The sequence below is a fragment of the Sphaerodactylus townsendi genome, linkage group LG01 (assembly GCF_021028975.2).
Source record: "Sphaerodactylus townsendi isolate TG3544 linkage group LG01, MPM_Stown_v2.3, whole genome shotgun sequence".
NCBI lineage: Eukaryota > Metazoa > Chordata > Lepidosauria > Squamata > Sphaerodactylidae > Sphaerodactylus > Sphaerodactylus townsendi.
In genome coordinates this window covers 31,060,283-31,079,917 of record NC_059425.1, presented here as the reverse complement: position 1 = coordinate 31,079,917, position 19,635 = coordinate 31,060,283, and the positions used below count along the sequence as shown (strand labels likewise).

Genomic DNA, 19,635 nt, shown 5'->3' with positions numbered 1-19,635 from the left:
AACTTGGCTGCGGGGGTAAGGGAAATTGAGGGGCTTCTTGCACACGTTACAGGCAATATTAGACACACATTGAACGAAACAAGATCTGATAACGAGGCACACAATTAAACCAATGCAGAGCTGTACAATAACACTCAACCATCCTCCCGGCAGCCAGCTCCAGAGGGCTGACCACCAATGGGGCAAAACATCATACTTCAGATTAGATACAACTTCTTGCAGCTCACGTGCTTTCATGTGAATCAACTGGGAATTATCAGAAAGATTAAAACAACACATATTATGTACATTCTCACAACCTTGGTGATGTCACAACAACAAGTAATCAATAGCTGCACGATTGTCTAGGGTCGCTTGACGAAGTTCCTGCTGCTCGGAGGCCAGAGCGCCCAGAGCAATGGAGGTAGAATTGATGGGCTTCAGGGCACAGGCCAGCCGGCCAATAGTCTTGGTGTTACAGGGAAACAAGTCCGGGGGCTCCCACAAGGGAAGTTGCGAGGGGACAGGCTCCGGCCTTGGAGAGGGCGACCGCCAAGCTTCTCGGCTGAGGAGGGATCGAAAGGCAGAGGCGGAGCGGGCGGCGTCGGCGTCCCGGCTCCTGGGTGGAGCCTGGGGTAGCAGAGAGTCCCGCAGACAGACAGGGCGGAAATGCAGCAATAACAAATAACATAACTTTGAAGACTAGGGCATGCAAGAAATGTAAGCAACGAAACATGGCTAAACGATACATAGGCTGGGTGATGGGCGGAAGGAAGGCAACCCGTGGTTGCAGAATTGTCCAACGCATGGCTCTTCATGTTTGACTACCAAAGCTACAGAGCGAAGGACGCTAGGAGTCCATGGATTTCTCAAGAGCGTAGGGAGAGCTACTGATAGTCTTTAGCATTGCAGGTTCAGTGATTCTCACGAGCAAGGTTGTGAGAGAAGGCGGTTCCAACAATTATTCAAGCTGCTGAGCTGAGAGTTTCCAAGGGTTAATCTATCAGGAATGTTCCTGGCTGCAATTCCAAGTTTCAGCCAGGGGGCGGCAGAGAGGGAGAGAGAATGGCGGCTGTAGATGAGGAGCAGCTGCACACACAGCCAACCTTTGAGCCATAGCTGGCCCGGAATGGCAGCCTGGGTTGCGATCTCCGTGGAAGAAATGGGTGTACTGGTTCCAGAGAGGTCCCTCCCAGCTTGGCCCAGGCTGGGGGGTGATGGGGAGCTGTGAACAGGGCGGCTGGGTCGGATCCTCCAGGGAGGGCCCGCCCCATCTCCGGGATGGGGGTGGCCCGGCAGGGCGGGCTGGGCTCCTGTATAGAAGAGAAAACAAGCACGCCAGGGGTTTTGCGTGCTGGCTGAGTTAATTCGCTCTATAGATGACAATGGAAAGCCCGAGCCCTGAGTGCGGGCAATTTTGATAGAGAATAGAGAAGAGTACTTTGGATATGGTCTGCTGGATGAGACCTTGATTGGGTCAATAGGGGGAACTACTCCCCTTTTCGCTTGTTTTGGCCAAGCTGCTAGGGCGCAGTTGGCCCATTCCGACAACGCTCACTTGCAACATCCAACGCGTTAAGAGTTACCAGGCAGGGAATTGCCCGGGCTAGTTTAGGAGAAGGGAGAGGTCATATCCAGGTCGGATGTTTGTTTGTAAAACAATCCCAATCACCGCCTAAGGTGTGGGTTTTTTGCAAAGCAACTTGAACAATTCACAATTATAGTCATATCGTAATATAGCCGCCTATAGGAAAGATATAGAGAAGATGCAAAGAAAACAGTTCCTGGGCTTGAGGTTTGATCACAGGAGCAAATTGGAGAGGGGTTTGCAAAAAGCCTTTATCAGATCCTAGATCTAGAGGTGGGGTGCGTCAGCCCATTAGAAAGAGGGAGGGTGTGCAGAAAGGGAAGGCAGGGGGAAGGGTTTGGAAGTCAGCTCTACCTTCCCTCCCGTAAGGGGACTTTGGCCGGTTTGAGCTCGCTTCCTACCTTCACAGCCGAGGCTGTGTAAGATAGGGTGTGGCTGAGAGACCCCCCTTGGCACTGTGACTAGCCAGGGAGCCCCTCAGCAGAGAAATGTGGGAGCATGAAAATGATTTTGGCTTCATATGTAAATCTCGCGCCACGCCAATGTGGCAGTGTAGGCTCAGATGGACTAAGGAAAAGGTTCTCAAGGAGAGGTTTGAAGAAAAGTTTTGAAGGTTTAAACTAAGATGGAGGCGGCTTGAAGCAGGTCCCATCGGTATGCTGCGGAGCACGCACGAGATGTGTCCCGTTTAAGGCGGATGCTGTAATGGGCAAAGCCTTTCAAGCCATTGGCACACATAATCAGAAGGCGAAAAACTTTAATTGAAGCACAAGAGCATAGCTTAGAAGCAATGGAAAAATCCCCCCTATGAGGGGAAAACTTTAGGGGTCTCTTTGAAAGGGAGCAAGACATACAGAACATACATAGGCATACAGAGCACATATAAAGTAACGAGGAGGATTGCAACTCTGATTTGAGATTTTGCTCTCTCTGAGGTGCTGACGATTTTGTTGCCACTGGGAGCTTTGAGCTTAGGGCTTTGCACAGGCTCAGAGGCTATGAGATCTTGTTTGAACCTTACAGCTGGAGAGGGCCAAGGGGGCTTCTTCTTCACGAAGGACTTTGGCTTAAGGCCATTGTGCGAGCATCTTCCCCTTCCATGCCTCATTGTCCTGTAGGATTGGCTATGGGGCATTCCTGAGGAGGGCTCAAAACGGCAGTCCCTCTTCCGGCCAGCATTCCTTTCTGCTGCAATTCAGTGACTGTGGACTCTGCAGAGATTTTGAAATGCGGCCATTCTGGGGCACTGGCGGAGGCATGGTGACTTTGGAAGTAGAAGGCTAGCAGAGCAGGAAGTATAGGACGTAGAGGGGGAGCGAGCAACGAGATTTAGATTAGCTGAACTTAGATTAGACTCAAGTGAGAGCATAGAGGCAGGGTGTTCCGTGAACTTGGCAGTTTCTGCAGGATGTTTGTCCATACTTGGATGTGGATGGCGCCCTGGTGCATGGGGCCGATGACCCCTGGGATGATGAACAACCCCTGTTCAGCGGCAGAAGCTTTGGCAAGACCAGCCTAATGGTCTCCGTGGGGATGGGATCACTATACCTGAGCTGGAGCAGCCAAGATCCTATGGGGAGCTCCGGGAAGGGTTTGAGGTGCTGGATCTTGGTTCCGGCTGGGAGATGCCCGGGCGCTGGCCTCCCAGCGTGGCATTGGGAGCCTGCCCTAGACTTTCCTGGGGGTCTTCGCCTCTGGGAGAGACCCTCCTCCGGCCAGGGTTGTAGGGCCTGGCAGCCTACAATTCCTCCGAAATGTCCTGGCTTGCCGCGAATTGAAACACTACGTCTCGGGCTGCCTCATGGCAGCTGAGAGGGCGGCCACTAGAAGGCTGGCTTGATGGGCTTAAAGACCCGATATCCTGGCAAGCTTTGAGCATGTCGGCCAGCTCGGGGTTCCTTCCTAGGCCTGTGATCGCTTTGGCGGCACTCAGCGGAGGCGCTCTCCTTGGCAAGGCGCTAAGGAGTTCCTCGCCCTGGGCCTCCTCGTCAACCTGCATCTTGAGGGCCTCCTGGAGCCCGGTCACAAACCCAGCATGGGGCTCGTGAGGCGTGTGCCGGGTGCTGGACAAACTTTGGGTTGGCTGCCCGGCATTGGGGACTTTCAAAAACGCCTTTGTGGCGCATTCAGAGGCGCACCGTAAGGGTGGCCACCGCAGGACGCATCTGATTGTTGGGGTTACTGAAGGCATCAAAGCCGTAGTTGAGCGGTTGTGTAGGCGCCGAGGCGGCTGCCCTGCTAAAGCATTGCCGGGCGGAACTCGGGCTTCCCAGATCAAGCAAATTGTGCAGGGCTCAGGAGCATGCGGAAGGTGGTCTTCCAGTCGTCCGGAACCATTAAGTGATTCCTCGCGACCGCCTCTAGCATGCCTCTCACATAGGGGCTGGTGACTCCTACGTCCCGCACCGCTTTGCGGAGCTCAGTGAGGATGTTATAGCTTAAAGGGCGGTACTCGACAACCCGCCGAATGACGCCACCCTCCCCCTCAGTATCTGTGAAGTGGACGGGCACAATGCAAGAATCTCGGCATCGCCTTCCGCCAGGGTTTTCTTCTGCAGATCGTGGCTAATAATGCTCTGGCGAGAGTTTGAAACCCGCCATTACGTAGCGCTGACGGAGGTGCAGTGGCTTCGGAAAATGAAGGCGGAGCAGGAGGGGGCGGCTGAGCCGCTGAGAGTTTGAATTGCGGAAGGAGCGAGGGGGGCAGAAGGAGTGACAGGCGCCCAATTTAGTGGATAGAGAAAATTCGGGCTGAAATTGAAGGTGAAAGATCGAAAAGGAGGGCGGCCTACAGCAAGGGAGCCATAGGTCTGCAGGCTGATGGCGACAAAACATTGTTCTCCATCGCCAGTAGCAGCGACATCGGGCGCTACGAGGCTCTGTGCTAAGAGTGCGCCCGATGTTTTCCCCAGTCCTTAAGATTCACCGTCCCCCCCTCTGGGTACCCATGGACACTGAGCTTCAACCTCCTCAACCAATTTACGCAGCTCCCTTCTCTTTACCGGGACCCTGCCGCATTTCGTTAACGCAGCCCTGCTTTTGCAAGCTCCCATACTCACCGGTGTTCCGTCGGACGAGAGAGTGTCCTAGGACGCGTGTCTCTGGATGCGCCGATCCAGAGGACAGGCGATACCGAAACGGTGGTCCCTGGATGCGCCGATCCAGCGGACTTCGGTATCGCGGCCCCTTCCCCAGGCGACGGTGAGCAGGGTGGAGGTCTCGAGGATTCCCGGTTTCGCACCAGCTTGTAGTCAACCCCGCAGGGTCGCCGCTAAGGAATAGGCGACGCGGAGGAGGTTTCATCTGGCGGAGAGCGCCAGCAACAGGAAGCGCTGGTTTTCATGATCCCGACACCCCTGCCCTGTGCTGGTCTCGCGCGCCTGTTAGTAGGGTTGCATTGTGGGCGTGTAAAGGAGGTGGGTAGGGAGATGAGCGGGAGACCGGGAGACCTGGAGATCATCATGTGATGCATGATCTCACCTGGCTACGCATGGAGAGGAGCCGAAGCTGCCTGGAGCCTAATCCTCACCTGGGGGCAAGACCATTGTCCCTGTGCCCGGTGACTGAGCCAGACAGTTCATGACCCGTGACTCATAGGGGGATGAGGAGTGGGGGTGCGGTGCGACCAGCAAGGCCGTAGGTCCATTGGCGTCCCAACGTTCTACCACGGTGCTGCTGGGTCAGCAGTGCATCACTACAGAAGGAAGGAAGGAAGGAAGGAAGGAAGGAAGGAAGGAAGGAAGGAAGGAAGGAAGGAAGGAAGGAAGGAAGGAAGGAAGGAAGGAAGGAAGGAAGGAAGGAAGGAAGGAAGGAAGGAAGGAAGGAAGGAAGGAAGGAAGGAAGGAAGGAAGGAAGGAAGGAAGGAAGGAAGGAAGGAAGGAAGGAAGGAAGGAAGGAAGGTAGGTCTGCCCAAAGAGGCCTCAGCAACCTAGCAAATTTCTCCACAAACTGGGGTTAATTGTACGTTATCTGGTAGGAATGATAACAGTCTCCTTTGCAACAGGTAAAGGAAAGATATCAATAGCTGCAGGGTGAGATTCCTGCCAGCTTTAATTCTGCTTTACAACCACCACTTTGGACGAGACAAAAAAAACTTCTTGTGGCAACTTAAAAGTCACCAGATGGATTTTTTTTTACAGTTCATTTGTAAAGTCAAAAGAGACAAGGAGATGTCTCGCACAAATCAGCCATTGGCGTCAGCCATACAGATAACGGGGGGGGGGGGGGGGGTTTCCAGACAATGGTTGCTTCCACTTGGAGCTCTGGCTGTACATCATATACACATACCTGGCTCCCAAACCCACAGTGGTTTATTTCAGCTTCTGCAGAATATCATCCTGCAATGATCACCTGATGGGTTTTCCCTGCCTGTGCTGCAGATTTCCACAAATCTTTTTTTGGTACGATCTTTCCTAAAAGATCATAGCTAAAGTGGAGACAAGAAGGTGCAGATTTTTGTATTTCCAAACCTACATCCAGTGCCAGTTCCTCCCCATTTGCCTTTGTGCCTGCAACACACGGACACACAAACACGGACATACCTGTTTCTGACTTTCTGCCGGTTTAAAAAAAAATTAGCAGCAGGTCTATTGTTATAGAGATATCCCATTGCTGTTGCAAATGCTTTTGCATCCATAAAAGCAAAGCCAGGAATCACCCCCATGTGGAAGCAACCTCTGTCAATAACGATCCAATATATTCCTCTTCCCCCCCCTTATACGCCTGATGTTCTCCACGAGCCAGTTTGTCACTTTTGTTCCTGTTTGAGCAGAATGTATTTATTTATTAATATATGTAATTTATAGTCCACTTTTTTCATTGAGAGGGTAGATTACACAGTGTAAATCAACATAATCAAATGGATGGGACATCCAATAAACAAATACACTAAGATTTGGATTGCAGAATAAGTTCAGTCTGCATAGTACGGGCATAGTCTTGGCATTACTATTTTGTAATCAGCAGTATGTCCTTCTTACGTAGCAGTGTATTATTGGCACAATACCACCATTAAGAATGAGTGCCATTTTGGAATATTTCATTCCAGGGGATGGGGATCTGAATTTAAGAGTGAGCGCCTGGAGCTTGTAACTGGAGTTAGCTGAAACTTGGGTGCAGCCTTATTACAGGGAGGATGCAGAGTTAGCAGATTTGCTGTTTGATGATAGTGAAGGAATGGAGTTGTGATACAGTACATTGAAGTAACACAGTGTGAATTGACTCAAAAGATTTAGAACAATAAAAGCGAGAGAATCTGAACTACTCTTGCTGTGGATATGAAAAACTTGGAGGTGAACTGTTTCAGTGGCACAGTATCCACTGATCTTCCTTTGATTCCTCATGCATTTAGTCAAGGGAAGTGCTGTGGAATAGTGGTTATAGTGTTGACACAGGATCTGGCAGCCCCAGGTCCAAGTTCCAACATAGCCATTAGTTCATCAGGTGATCCTGGGCTACTTTCTTCACTTGCTCAGCTTAATCCATCACAGCAATTTGTTGTGTGTACAGAATTGTCAAAGGGACACCCAGACGCACTTCCTATAGCTTCTTGAGAGAAGGGCAGATTTGAAGGGGGAAAAAGATAAAGGAAGTGATCAATTTTTGTTAATTTTTAACCTTTGTTAATGTTTAAGCGATCTGCATGAAGGACTTTTAGCCCATGTGAAATTAACAGGGAAGAGTACTTAAAGTGTGGATTTATGACGATCCCTGCTGGATCAGACCGGATTATAGAGTCCAAGAGTCCTTTCCCTGATATTGCCTTCCAGCAGTGGTAATCAGAGGGGTTATAACTTAAATATAACTGTTCTTGTCCAACTGATACATTTTTGCTGTATTAAGACACATGAATTACACACAAAGGCTCAGTGAGAGCATTCTGGAAGTTTCTTGTGGTTATGAGGAAATATCTGGTTTTCTTCAGGGTTTTTTTTAAAGCCACGTCTGGAAATGAGGCAGCCAACCTAATGATGAGGAAGGCGAGCTATGAGTTGAGAGTTATGAGAGAGATGAGGGGATTACATTCATGTGAAAAAAGACTAGGCTTTCTCTTAGGAATGCTTCAAGAAAAATTGGCAGCTGTCCTCTATTCTCAAATACTTATGTATGGTGATAAAAATGTTTTGTATAAAACTCTAGCGGGGGGGGGGGAACCAACATTCAGGGTCTCCTTTTTGGTAAATGCTGTAGTTTAATGATCTCCTGCTGATCCCTAGCTCACTGACTCAAGCAGCTGGTTTGCTCACACATCTCTGCTCAGATAACTGGCTCTGAAGAAATGCTGATGTTCTCAGCAGTCAAAAAGAGACCATGCTAAATGGGCCCAGCCATAGGCCTGCCAAGTCCACTCATTTGGATTAACAATAAAGACATCACTCCAGCTGGCAGCAGAAGACTTTCTGATTAAGCAAATGGACAGCATCTTCTGTCTGGCCCTGTGTCTTCTTGTGCCTGGGGATTGGCAGGCGTTACTTAAGGGAGGCTGTTCTATTGGGGAACAAGTCCCATGGTTGTTCAATTCACAGATGTACTATTTTACCTCATGAAAAGTTCTATGTTCACAGATGTACTATTTTACCTCAGGAAAAGTTCTGTGTTGTTCACAAGTTTGCCTTCTCTCTCTGCAGAATAAAAAAAATGTATTTAAAAGGGGGCGGGGAGGAAATGGCACAGAGAATATAGATGTCATTTGACTTTTGCTGATTCTGTCTGGATTAATTAGAGCAGAAATTAATTTGGCCTCTGAAAGCTATCTTGGAATAGTATGCTGGAGGAGGTTCTGAACTGTGGCAATAGAAGCTGGCCAGATTGCTTATTTACCAGTGCCCAAACAGCGAGGCATCTGAAGGTCCAGTCACTGAAGAAAGGAATAAATGCTCTCTGTGGCTGATATCCAATGATAAGAGTTTGAAGCTACCCCAAGAAAGCTTATTGGGTGCCCCCAAAGGAGCGACGTCTTGGGTTTAACACTGGGTGTCCCTGACTGAGCACCAGAAATATGTAGTTATGGATGATATACAGTTTGTAAGACTGTTGGGCAGAATTTGTCACAGTCCAGCTAGACAAGAGATGGCCAAAGGCAACTGGGATATACTTAATTGTCAAACTTGTCACTGCCACTCAAAGTGACAGGGCATTTAAAACAACTGTTTTGCAGATCGTAACAGATCTCAACCCTGAATTATTATTAGCGGTTTTTCTAGTAGAAATAGTGGGGCTGTTTGGCTGGGGAAGGATGTTACTATTTGCTGGGAATCTGAACAGCTCTGCAACCTGTCTCCTTCTGTAGCACTGGGTGGCTAAAACATGGGGAAACAGCAGGTTTCTTTTCGGCATCCCATCTACAAAAGGTGACGTTTTCACATGAGCCAGGTGAGTAGTAGCCGGTGGATATCACATCCCATGGCGGTGGGAGATGACAAGGTATTTGGTCTGGGCGTGCCTCATGTCACCCACGTGGAAGCCGGCCCTTCATGGGTGTTACAGCTGCTTGTGGGGCTGCAAAAACTAGCCCTTTCATGTGGTAGCATCTGTAGGTAGTTATTGTTGCCAGAACTGAAGCATGTGAAAGACAAATAAGCAGTGTCAGCAAGTGCTGATGAAACCTGCTTGTGGAAAAAAATTTTGCCTGTTGAGGCCTGTGTAGTGCCTGGTCTACAAGACGAGAGGTACGGGAGTAGCTGGCTCCGGATATTTCTCATCACTCAGAAGTAGCTCTCATGTGACATTGCACCTCTGCAGTGAAGGAGAAAAGGAAGTGGGGGATGTGGAAGCCCAGGTGAGGTGGCTACAATGACTACATTTTTGTGCAAGTGTAGTGGGGGTGGAGTAGCTCCAGGTTGGGGAATTCCTGGAGATTCGGGGGGAGGGTAGAAGCTGGAGAGAACAGTGTTTGGGAGAGGAGGGACTTCAGTAGAGTATGGCCCCTTCTGCACATGCAGAATAATGCACTTTCAATTCACTTTCACAATTGTTTGCAAGTGGATTTTGCTATTCCACATAGCTGCAAAGTGCACTGAAAGTGGATTATTCTGCATGTGTGGAAGGGGCCTATATTGCAATAGAGCCCCCTTTCCAAAGCTGCTGTTTTTTTTCCCCAGGGGAACTGATGTCTCTGTCAGTCGTATCCTCGGAGATTTCCAGCCACCACCTGGGGGGTGGAGAGGGAAGGAGCAGGAAGTGGGACACTGACAGTACCAAAAAGCACAGGAGCAGGGTTGTGCAGATGTTGTTTCCACTTGTTACCTGCTGCAATGTAGCCTTGGAGATTTGGAGGAGGTGCTTGGGAGAGTGGAGTTTGAGGGAGGGGAGAGAGCTCAATGGTGTTTTAATGCCTTTAGGGTTGCTAGTTGAGAGCTGGCAGGCAGCCCCTGGGAGACAGGGAAGGGTGAAACTTACCCAAATGTTGTCTGTTGACATTAACCACAGTGCAGGTATATCTTAGAGTGTCCCACAATGCGGTGATGTCATTTCCAGTTATGCAGCTGGAAATGACATCACAGTGGTGAGGGATGCCATTTCTCTAACACCCCCCACCCCCGTCCCCATTTTGCTTCCACTGCTCCATGTCATGGCAAATCAGAACAGAGGCTGGAGGTAGCCTGCCAAAGCTGGCAACCTGACAAACACAAAAAATGGAGTAGAACAACCTGCCGGGGGCTAATTATAGTGAAGTTGTGCAAAAACAGAGGCGCTTGAATAGAATTGTCTCATAAATCACCTTTATGTTTATGTGTTTTACTGCTTAATAACTTTCACTAACATCATGTCACCAGTTCTTAGTAGACATACATAATCTCTAAACAATATTCTGTAGGCAACCTTACCCACCTATATGTCACAGAATCTGCTCTTGGAAGCTGCCATTTCCTCCAGCCATTACTTAAAAATGTCTCATAAATAGACGACATAGCAGGCTATGCATTACCTGGCACTTTAATGTATGTGCATCTGCACTGAATTGTATGTATACTAGAGGGACCAGATGCATCTGAAGAAGGTTGGGGCAGGACTGGATTTTGAAGGATAAATTTAGGCTTGGCACTGCTGCCCCTCCACCTCCACCCCACCCAGCCAGGCTTGGCCTGGGAAATCTTAGGAACTAGCAACTGCTCCGAGATATTAAGTCATATTGGTTTCTTTCTAGATCCTCTCAAGACAACTCTATACCTGGACTGTACTGCTTGGGCTAAGTGTTTTTACATCCTTCCACTTGGCCCCAAGCAAGGCAGAGGAGGTTACGGAAGATGCCACTTCAGAGCAAGCAAGGAAAACCCCAGAGGAGCATGGAGTGAATCCAGACACTTGTGATTTCAGCTTCCACATCCCTTGGTCTGGCAGTGCTTGCCCACCCACTGTCCCAGCATCCCCGCCAGCCTCTCAAGAAGACCTGGACCATCTGAAGACTCTGTTGCAGGACTGTGGCAGCATCTTGACGAACCTTCAGGCTGCGGCTGCTTCAGAGGCCAGTCAGTCCAGATATCAGGACATTGTTTCTGAGCTGCTGCCAGGTATAAGAGACACCAACTCAGAGCTTCATGAGATCCTCCAGAAGTTCTTGAGGGAACTTGAAGATCACATCCAAGAGGACGATCATCCTCATGTGGCAGATGAAAAAAAGAAGTAGGTGTTGCTTTTAGAGGAACTGCTGTTTGCAGGACTCATTGATGTAGGCAGTGTTTGCAGCTGCACGGGTCCTCATGGGGACCTTGTGGCAGGAACAGATTTGGCCAGTAGTTCTATTCGTTATGCAGACTTGATGGGCCTTGGTTTGATCCAGCATGGCTTTTCTTATGTTCTTATGTTCAAACGGAGCCCCCAACAGACACAAAGGTGTCTCCTGAGCTCTTGCTAGTGAGAGCCAGCATGGTGTGGTGATTAAGAGAAAGTGGACTCTAATCTGGAGAACTGGGCTTGATTTCCTACTCCTCCGTATGAGCAATGGACTAGATTTGTTTCCCTGGTGAACTAGATTTGTTTCCCTGCTCCTCACTGGCATAATGCCCATTGGGCAAGGTGGGCAGCTGCCCAGGGCATCACCTTGTGGGGGGCATCAAAATGCTGGGTTCGTTTTTGGGTATTTTAGTGGTTTTCCATTTTTGGCCTGCAGGGGGCGCAGTTTTTAGGCTAGCGGCACCAAAATTTCAGCGTATCATCAGGAGACTGTCCTTATGCTACCCCCCAGGTTTGGTGAGGTTTGGTTCAGGGAGTCCAAAGTTAGGGACTCCCAAAGGGGGTGCCCCTATCCCCCATTGTTTCCAATGGGAGATGGGGGCTACAGTTTTGAGGGTCCATAACTTTGGCCCCCCTGAACCAAACTGCACCAAAGCTGGGGGGGTATCATTAGGGCAGTCTCCTGATGAGACCCTGAAAGTTTGGAGACTGTGCCTTCAGAAATGTGCCCCCACAGCCTGCAACCCCCATTGACAGCAATGCAGTAAACTCAATGCAGAACAAAGATTCTTGGGCAAATTTCTAGGATGTTCCTGCAGGGGTGCATTTTTGGATGTATCGGCACCAAAATTTCAGGGTATCATCTGGAGATGATGGGGCACCCCCTTTGGGAGTCCATAACTTTGGACTCCTTGAACCAAACCTCACCAAACTTGGGGAGTAGCATAAGGACAGTCTCCTGATGATATGCTGAAATATTGGTGCTGATATGTCTAAAAATTTCACCCCCTGTAGGCACCAATGTCCTGGTGCAAAAAAAAAATTTGGTCGTGGTGGAGTGGCCGCCCATGGGGGGGGGGGGGCATCCAACAGGTTTTGCCCAGGGCTACAGTTTGCCCAGGGCTGCCTCATTACGCCCCTGCTGCTCCTACACATGAAGCCTGCTGGATGACCTTGGGCTACCCACAGTTTTCTCCGAACTCTCTCAGCCCCACTTGCCCCACAGGGTATTTATTGTGGGGAGAGGAAGGGAAGGAGTGTGTGAGCCACTTTGAGACTCCCTACAGGAGAGAGAAGTGGGATATAAATTCAAACTCTTCTTCTAGTGGAGGAAAGCCAGGTTTGGCTCTTTGCTTTGAGGAAGAGATGTTTTGAAGTAGATGCAAGTTGGTACAAAAAAAATCTTAGCAGACGAGTGGTGCCCATCACCTCTGCAACTTGAAAGTGAAGGATTTTAACATTCACTTTTGTTTGTCTCCAGCATTGGACATTTGGGGGTACATGAACTTTAAATAGGGAGATTCCATTTAACCATCATGGCTCATGGTCAGAAACAGACCTCCACCACTTGAATTTTGTTTAGAAACTATTCAAACGTCAATCCTTCCCCACCTCCTGTGGCAAGGAGTTCCACTGGTATTGTGTTGGAGCACCATTTTGTTTTCCAGTCACCATAACCTACTGCCAATCTATTTCATTGGATGAAGTCAAAGTTCTAGGATTAAAATAGAGGACGGTGCTGGGGTTTTCAAGGACAGTGGGTTCAGGAGAAGGAGGGCCAGGAAAAAGTCCAGAAGGCAAAGAATTAACAGACTTTCTCCTCCCTAGGACTCGGCACTCCTAAAACGCACACAATTAGTAGCTGGGTTGTATAACCCCGAGAATGCCAGCCAAATTACTACTCAGATGTGAAACTAAACCTGAGCAACGTGATTTTCCCAGGAGAAACCCCTCGGAATCAGCAAAAACCCACTCTGCTGATCCCAGCATCGACACTGCAGGCTTAGTGTACATTTTTCTGTCCTTGTAACATGTAGTTGTCACGTTTTGTTACTCAGCTTGCAGGAGAGAACAGCTCACGTACGGCGGGGTGGGGTGGGGGTGGGGGAGTTTGTTGTAGGTCTGAGGAGCCAATTGCTCAGCTGCAGCGATCTGGGAAGGACGCGGCTACAGACTTCCCTGGGGGGGGGGGGGGGATAATCTTTTCTCTCCTTCACAGTCTGTGAAGTTTGTGCAGGAGAATTGTCCAGACTGTTGTGCTTTAGTATAATGCTTCCCTTATAGAATCTGATGTGCTTCTAGCTCTGGAGCATCTGCAGGCATCCTGTTCCTGGTCAAAAGCCTCTGTCTTGTTTGATTATGTTATTCCCTGGGCCTGGGCCACTATTGTCTAGGGTTGCCAGATGCCCCCTGGCCACTGGTGAGGGAAAGGGCTCGAAACACATTTTATTTGAAAAGGGGGGGGGCAAAAGGGCAAATTGACACTCCCCCAAAATATTATATAACTATTTTTATGCATATAATCTGCTGCTGATGCTGCTTCCCTCTGAATGTTGTCCAGGGCAGGTGCCAGTGTTGGGATTCAAATAATTTAACAACCGGTTGTTGACAAGCACCATTTTAACAACCAGTTCTGCCGAAGTGGTGCAAACCTGCTGAATCCCACCACTGGCAGGTACCCACTTGTCCCTCTAGATCTGGCCCTGGCTGGGAATGGGTGCGTGTGTGTGTGGATAGCATGGCAAGATCCAGGTTGGTGAATCCTGGAGCTTTGGGGGTAGAGTGGGGGAGGACAAGGACCTCGGTGGGGTTCTATGCCACAGATTCCACCCTCCAAAGCATCCATTTCCTCCAGGGGAACTGGCCTGTGTAGTCTAAAGATGAGGTGTGATTCCAGGGGATCCCCAGATCCTACCTTGTGGCTGTCATGTGTTGTGTTGTCCCATCCTTTTGCACTGGGGGGGGGGGGTACCCTTTCTGACACTTTAGGTCCATTTTTTGTCTACACCCTTTCTTGCTTTCTAAAGAAATGCTCAGGATTTGAATAAGCCCGGAGTCAATTGCTTTTTGTATAATGAGAGCTACTTCTGAGTAGTGAAAAATATCCTCAACCACACCCCCTTCCCAATAGGCTACCAAGTTAGGTGGGATGGGTGAGGCTGTGTGAGAGAAAGTGACAGATTCATGGTCAGCCGGTGAGATTCACAGCATATTGGTTCCAAGAACTTTCCAGATCCAGTCCAAATTTCTCAACACTACTCTTTACTGACCCTAACACCCTAAGAAACATTGGCTCATCCCACAATGCAATGCCAACTGGGGTGGCAAACCTAGGCCCATGGCAGGGATCCACGGCAGCTTTCTTTTCGTAACTTAAGCAGCACCCAAACCTCCTCTAGCAACATGTTGGGAACACACACACTACTGTTAGTTCTGGAGTCTCTCAAAAAACACTTCTGCAATTGCAGTCTTTTGGTCTGCTTTTATGGGAACCCATAAAAGTGGTGGTAAAGGCAGTTTTGGGGTGGGTTTTTTTTCAGTGAGAAAACCAGTTAAAGAGCCTCTCTGCCCCTTGCAAAAGCAGCCCTGCAATAGCCACAGTGAACTTTGGCTCACAAAACTTCTGCTGTGATAAACATGTTCCTCTTAAAGGTTACACAAGGTTGTTATTATTTTGGCCGGAGTAGCCAAATGCAGCTACCACTTTGGAATTTAAATGCTACCATGTAATTCTCCCCAAAACTATCCATCCTTTTGACTATATACTGCTTTGTTGCACGTTATTTAATACAGTAAACAAGGTAGTGGTGGCAGTTAACTTCAGGTCTTGTTAATGTGGTTTTCGGTGGGGCTGCCAGCATTCACTGACGTGTGCATTAAGCAATGAAAACATGAATTATGGCAAAAACGTCAGAGGGGCCTACTGCCATGATTAAATTGCTGCCTTGTGCCCATTCGCTCGGCCCTTCCCAAATTTGATAAAGAAGGGATTGGAAAATGGACTGGTGTTCCCTTTGTAAATCCACAGTTGGCACACGGGTAATGCCAGGGCCTGACCGCTGCAGCCTCCTCCTTCCCAGCCATTGATGCTGCCTTCCTGCCAATGCCGCTGTGGAAGAGAACGAGAACACAGAAAAACATCACAAAAATTCTTTGAGCATGCACTCGCGTTTGCCACCAAGCATTAACCAGCATATATGCATGTGAAAATGTACACATATTCAAAATAATCACAGCTAAAATAATTTTTAAATTCAGAAAAATGCACGAGGGATGTCAAACCAGCATAAACACCTTCCCTGCTATTTTGTTTGACCACTGGCCCTGAGATCGGTCAGGACTTTAAAAAAATTCTCTTCCTGAAAAGTTGGCAGCCATTTTCCTAGCACAGCAATCTACTTACTAGTTGCAGAGGGGCTAAGCACAAGAGCCAGTGTGGTGTAGTGGTTAAGAGCAGGTGGACTCTAATCTGGAGAGCCAGGTTGATTCCCCACTCCTCCACATGAGTACTGGAGACTTTTCTGGTGAGCCAGATGTGTTTCCTGACTCCTACATTCCTGCTGGGGGACCTTGGGTTTGTCACAGTTCTCTCAAAACTCATTCAGTCCCACCTACCTCACAAGGTGCCTATTGTGTGGAGAGGAGGGGAAAGGAGCTTGTAAGCCCCCTTGAGTCTCCTTACAGGAGAAAAAGGGGGGATAAATCTAAACTTCTTCTTCCCTGACAGGGAAGAGACTTAGGGGAGCTTCTTCCCTGGGAGGAGAGACTTAGCGAGCTGGTGAAGAGAAGGTTAAGGGGGGACATGATAGCCATGTTTAGATATTTGAAGGGACGTCATGTTGATGAGGAAGCAAGCTTGTTTTCTGCTACTTCAGAGACAAGGACCAGGAGAAATGGGTTCAAGGTGAAGGAAAAGAGATTCCACCTAAACATCAGGAAAAGCATCCTGACAGTAAGGGCTGTTGGACAGTGGAATGCACTACCTCTGAGTGTGGTGGAGTCTCCTTCCTTGGGAGTTTTTGAACAGAGGCTGGATGGCCATCTGTCAGGAGTGCTTTAATTATGTGTTCCTGCATTGCAGGGGGTTGGACTTGATGAACCTTGGGGTCTCTTCCAACTTTATGATTCTGTGATTCTTCTTTGCTTCCTTCTCATGCCTGGTCATGTCCACTGGAGGGTTCATGTTTAGAAAATGAGCAGTAAGTTCACATGCATCTGAACCAGTCCTGTATTGGGAAGAAATCTGTTGTCATATCTCTAAGCCCAGACTTCCCCCAGCACTGATAAGTTTTGAATATGTTGATTCTTGAAGATGCCTAGACTCTGTTCTAATGCATCTGTAAAATGTTGAGATGACTTTTGCCAACAAAAACTTGCTGTTAGAGGTTTTGGCAAGCATTCCTTGGTCAGATTCAATCCTCTGAAACCATCCTTCCTATTCTCTCTTCCATTTCACCCTTTATAATTCAATATGGCCTGTAACTGAGAATGCTGTGAGAGAAATCAGTTGCAGATATACACTTTCTCTTTTCCAATCAAATTTGAATTAGTCGAATTTCCGAGATAATTGATTTTTTTTTGGAAAAAATAAGAATTTGCAACTCTATATGCTGGTGCCCACTCAATTTTGCAGGCAAATCTGAGCTTTCAGCAAAGATAATGTATGCTCTTTCTACTCTGCTTAGGTTGCAGGAACACTTACGGATGATGGATCATTTGCTTCAAGTCACTGGCCGCCTTGCCGAGCAGTTGGATCAAACATCCCAAAACCTCTTGGTGACATTAACCAAACCCTTGGAGGAAAGCGCTGCCCTTTTGTATCGGAGTCTCCTGCAGTCATCCTAACCATGCGCTTGTTCTACTCTGAAGTCAACAAAAGCTTTCATGGATTCAGCTCACATGGTGTTCTAGCATTTCCACACGTGGGCCTTGTTCCTGGGCCAGAGCCTATGCAGTTTATCATGCACCAAAGCATGTTTTGTTGAAAAATTGCTGTCTCTCTTTTGCAATTCTGTGCATTGGAGCATTCTACATGGAATGTCAGGTCAGGCTTAGGATGCATTGGGACAAGATGGTGGGTCAGGAGTTTGCGGAGTCAGGAGGGGTCAACATAAGAACATAAGAACAAGCCAGCTGGATCAGACCAGAGTCCATCTAGTCCAGCTCTCTGCTACTCGCAGTGGCCCACCAGGTGCCTTTGGGAGTTCACATGTAGGATGTGAAAGCAATGGCCTTCTGCGGCTGTTGCTCCCGAGCACCTGGACTGTTAAGGCATTTGCAATCTCAGATCAAAGAGGATCAAGATTGGTAGCCATAAATCGACTTCTCCTCCATAAATCTGTCCAAGCCCCTTTTAAAGCTATCCAGGTTAGTGGGCCATCACCACCTCCCTGTGGCAGCATATTCCAAACACCAATCACACGCTATGCGTGAAGAAGTGTTTCCTTTATTAGTTCTAATTCTTCCCCAGCATTTTCAGATGAATGCCCCCTGGTTCTAGTATTGTGGAGAAAGAGAGAAAAATTTTCTCTGTCAACATTTTCTACCCCATGCATACAATTTTTATAGACTTCAATCATATCCCCCCCCTCAGACGCCTCTCCTCTCCAAACTAAAGCAGTCCCAAACGCTGCAGCCTTTTCCTCATAAGGAAGGTGCTCCAGTGTCCTCAATCATCCCTCAAGGTTGCCCTTCCTCTGCACTTTCTTTTTTCTTATCTCCTCAATATCCTTTTTTTGGAGATGCGGCTACCAGAACTGGACACAGTACTTCCAAGTACGGGTCGCATTCACTGCTTTCTATATAAGGGCATGACAATCTTTGCAGTTTTATTCTCAATTCCTTTCCTCTAATTATCCCCAGCATAGAGTTTGCCTTTTTTCACAGCTGCACATACATTGAGTTGACATTCCCATTGGAACTATCAACCAAGACGCTTCCAAATCTCCTTTCCTGGTCTGTAGACTGATAGCACTGACCCCTGTAGCGTGTATGTGAAGTTTGGATTTTTTGCCCCTATGTGCATCACTTTGCATTTTGCTACATTGAACTGCATTTGCCATTTCTTAGCCCACTCACCTAATTTATCAAGGTCCGCTTGGAGCTCCTCGCAATCCTTTGTGGTTCTCACCACCCTACATAATTTGGTATCATCTGCAAACTTGGCCACCACGCTACCCACCCCTACTTCCAGTTCAAGAAGCACAGTTGTCCAGGCTGCTTTTTCTCATTATCCAATATCTATCTTCAGGAACTTTCCCAGTGGGAAACTGCACCAGATCCATCTAGCTGGCACAGAATCTCTTTCAGGCAAGGATCTTTGCTAATATTGACTCTTTGAGCGTTTGAAATGAAAGGCCTTTAGAATTTTAAACATGTTACTTGCAGAGAATCAAATGGGTCATGGTTGTGTGACACACACATGGGCCATCTGCAGTTGCATCGCAAGAAGGGGTAGGAGTCCAGGTTGGACAGTAAAAGAAAGGCAGGAGGGTGAGGGGCCCAAAACCAACCACCTGCCCATGACACAGCTCTCTGCACTTCCTCCTCTGCGGCGGCTTTTCTCTTCAATCCATTAAGCATGGAGTGCTTCCCACACATTTCCTCACCCCACAGTGCCTTTGCAGTGGGTCTCTTCACGTTTCCTGGTTTACATGCAAGGAGGTGGCTTGCCTGCCTGCACTTCTGGGTTGGGCTGCTCCTCCGTCCAAGCCAAGAATGAAGGTTGCTGTTTTTGGGTTGTTTAGCCCTTTCAATATAATATTGTTACTCTTTATATCGATATTATGCAGTATGATAGTATTCTTTTTGTCTTTTGGGGGGAATCGGCAGCTCGATATTACATTGGGAATCTTCATTCTTGGCTTTGATGGGGGAGTGACCCAGAAGAAGAGTTTGAAGAAGAGAGTTTGGATTATTATCCCTGTTCTGCCCCCCAAGTGAATCTGTTTGAGGTGCCCTGTACTTGGCTAGGACAGTGGTTGGAGACACAAGCCAGGTTCAACAGTTCTTACAATGGGTTGATTACTTGAGAGAAAAAAGATCCTAACTCCTCCCTTGGGTCTATCTAAGTCAGAGTACTTGCTTGTCTTGAGCAGCTTTGAAGCTGTAGACTGTGTCTTCTCTTGGTTGCTTTCAAGAAAGTCCACTGTGTCTTGCTTCCTTTCAGTTCTTTCAGTATGGACATCACGAATATTCCGGTCTCCAACTACCCTTGACACCTCACTGTGTAGAACTAAAACAGGGGATTGCTGGGTAAAGAAAGGAAACTGCCTGTTGGGAAATGTCTTAAAGGGACAGGGGCTAACTAAAATACCCTCCCTTAGAAGACTTAACAATGAAGTAAAACCATGCTAACTATGAGGAAACTAAAGCTTAATGGGAAAATAACAAAAGCC

At 48.1% G+C, this 19,635-nt stretch overlaps 1 protein-coding gene across 1 annotated transcript; it reads left to right on the top strand.

Moving 5' to 3' along the window:
- Positions 1-8,968: 8,968 nt before the first annotated feature.
- LOC125437218 lies at positions 8,969-18,629 on the top strand. The gene is made up of 5 exons (XM_048504661.1): positions 8,969-9,058; positions 9,213-9,344; positions 10,713-11,188; positions 16,924-17,342; positions 18,432-18,629. The coding sequence occupies exons 1-4, from the start codon at positions 8,969-8,971 to the stop codon at positions 17,081-17,083; spliced, it is 858 nt and encodes a 285-aa protein (XP_048360618.1). The 3' UTR covers positions 17,084-17,342; positions 18,432-18,629.
- Positions 18,630-19,635: the final 1,006 nt, after the last annotated feature.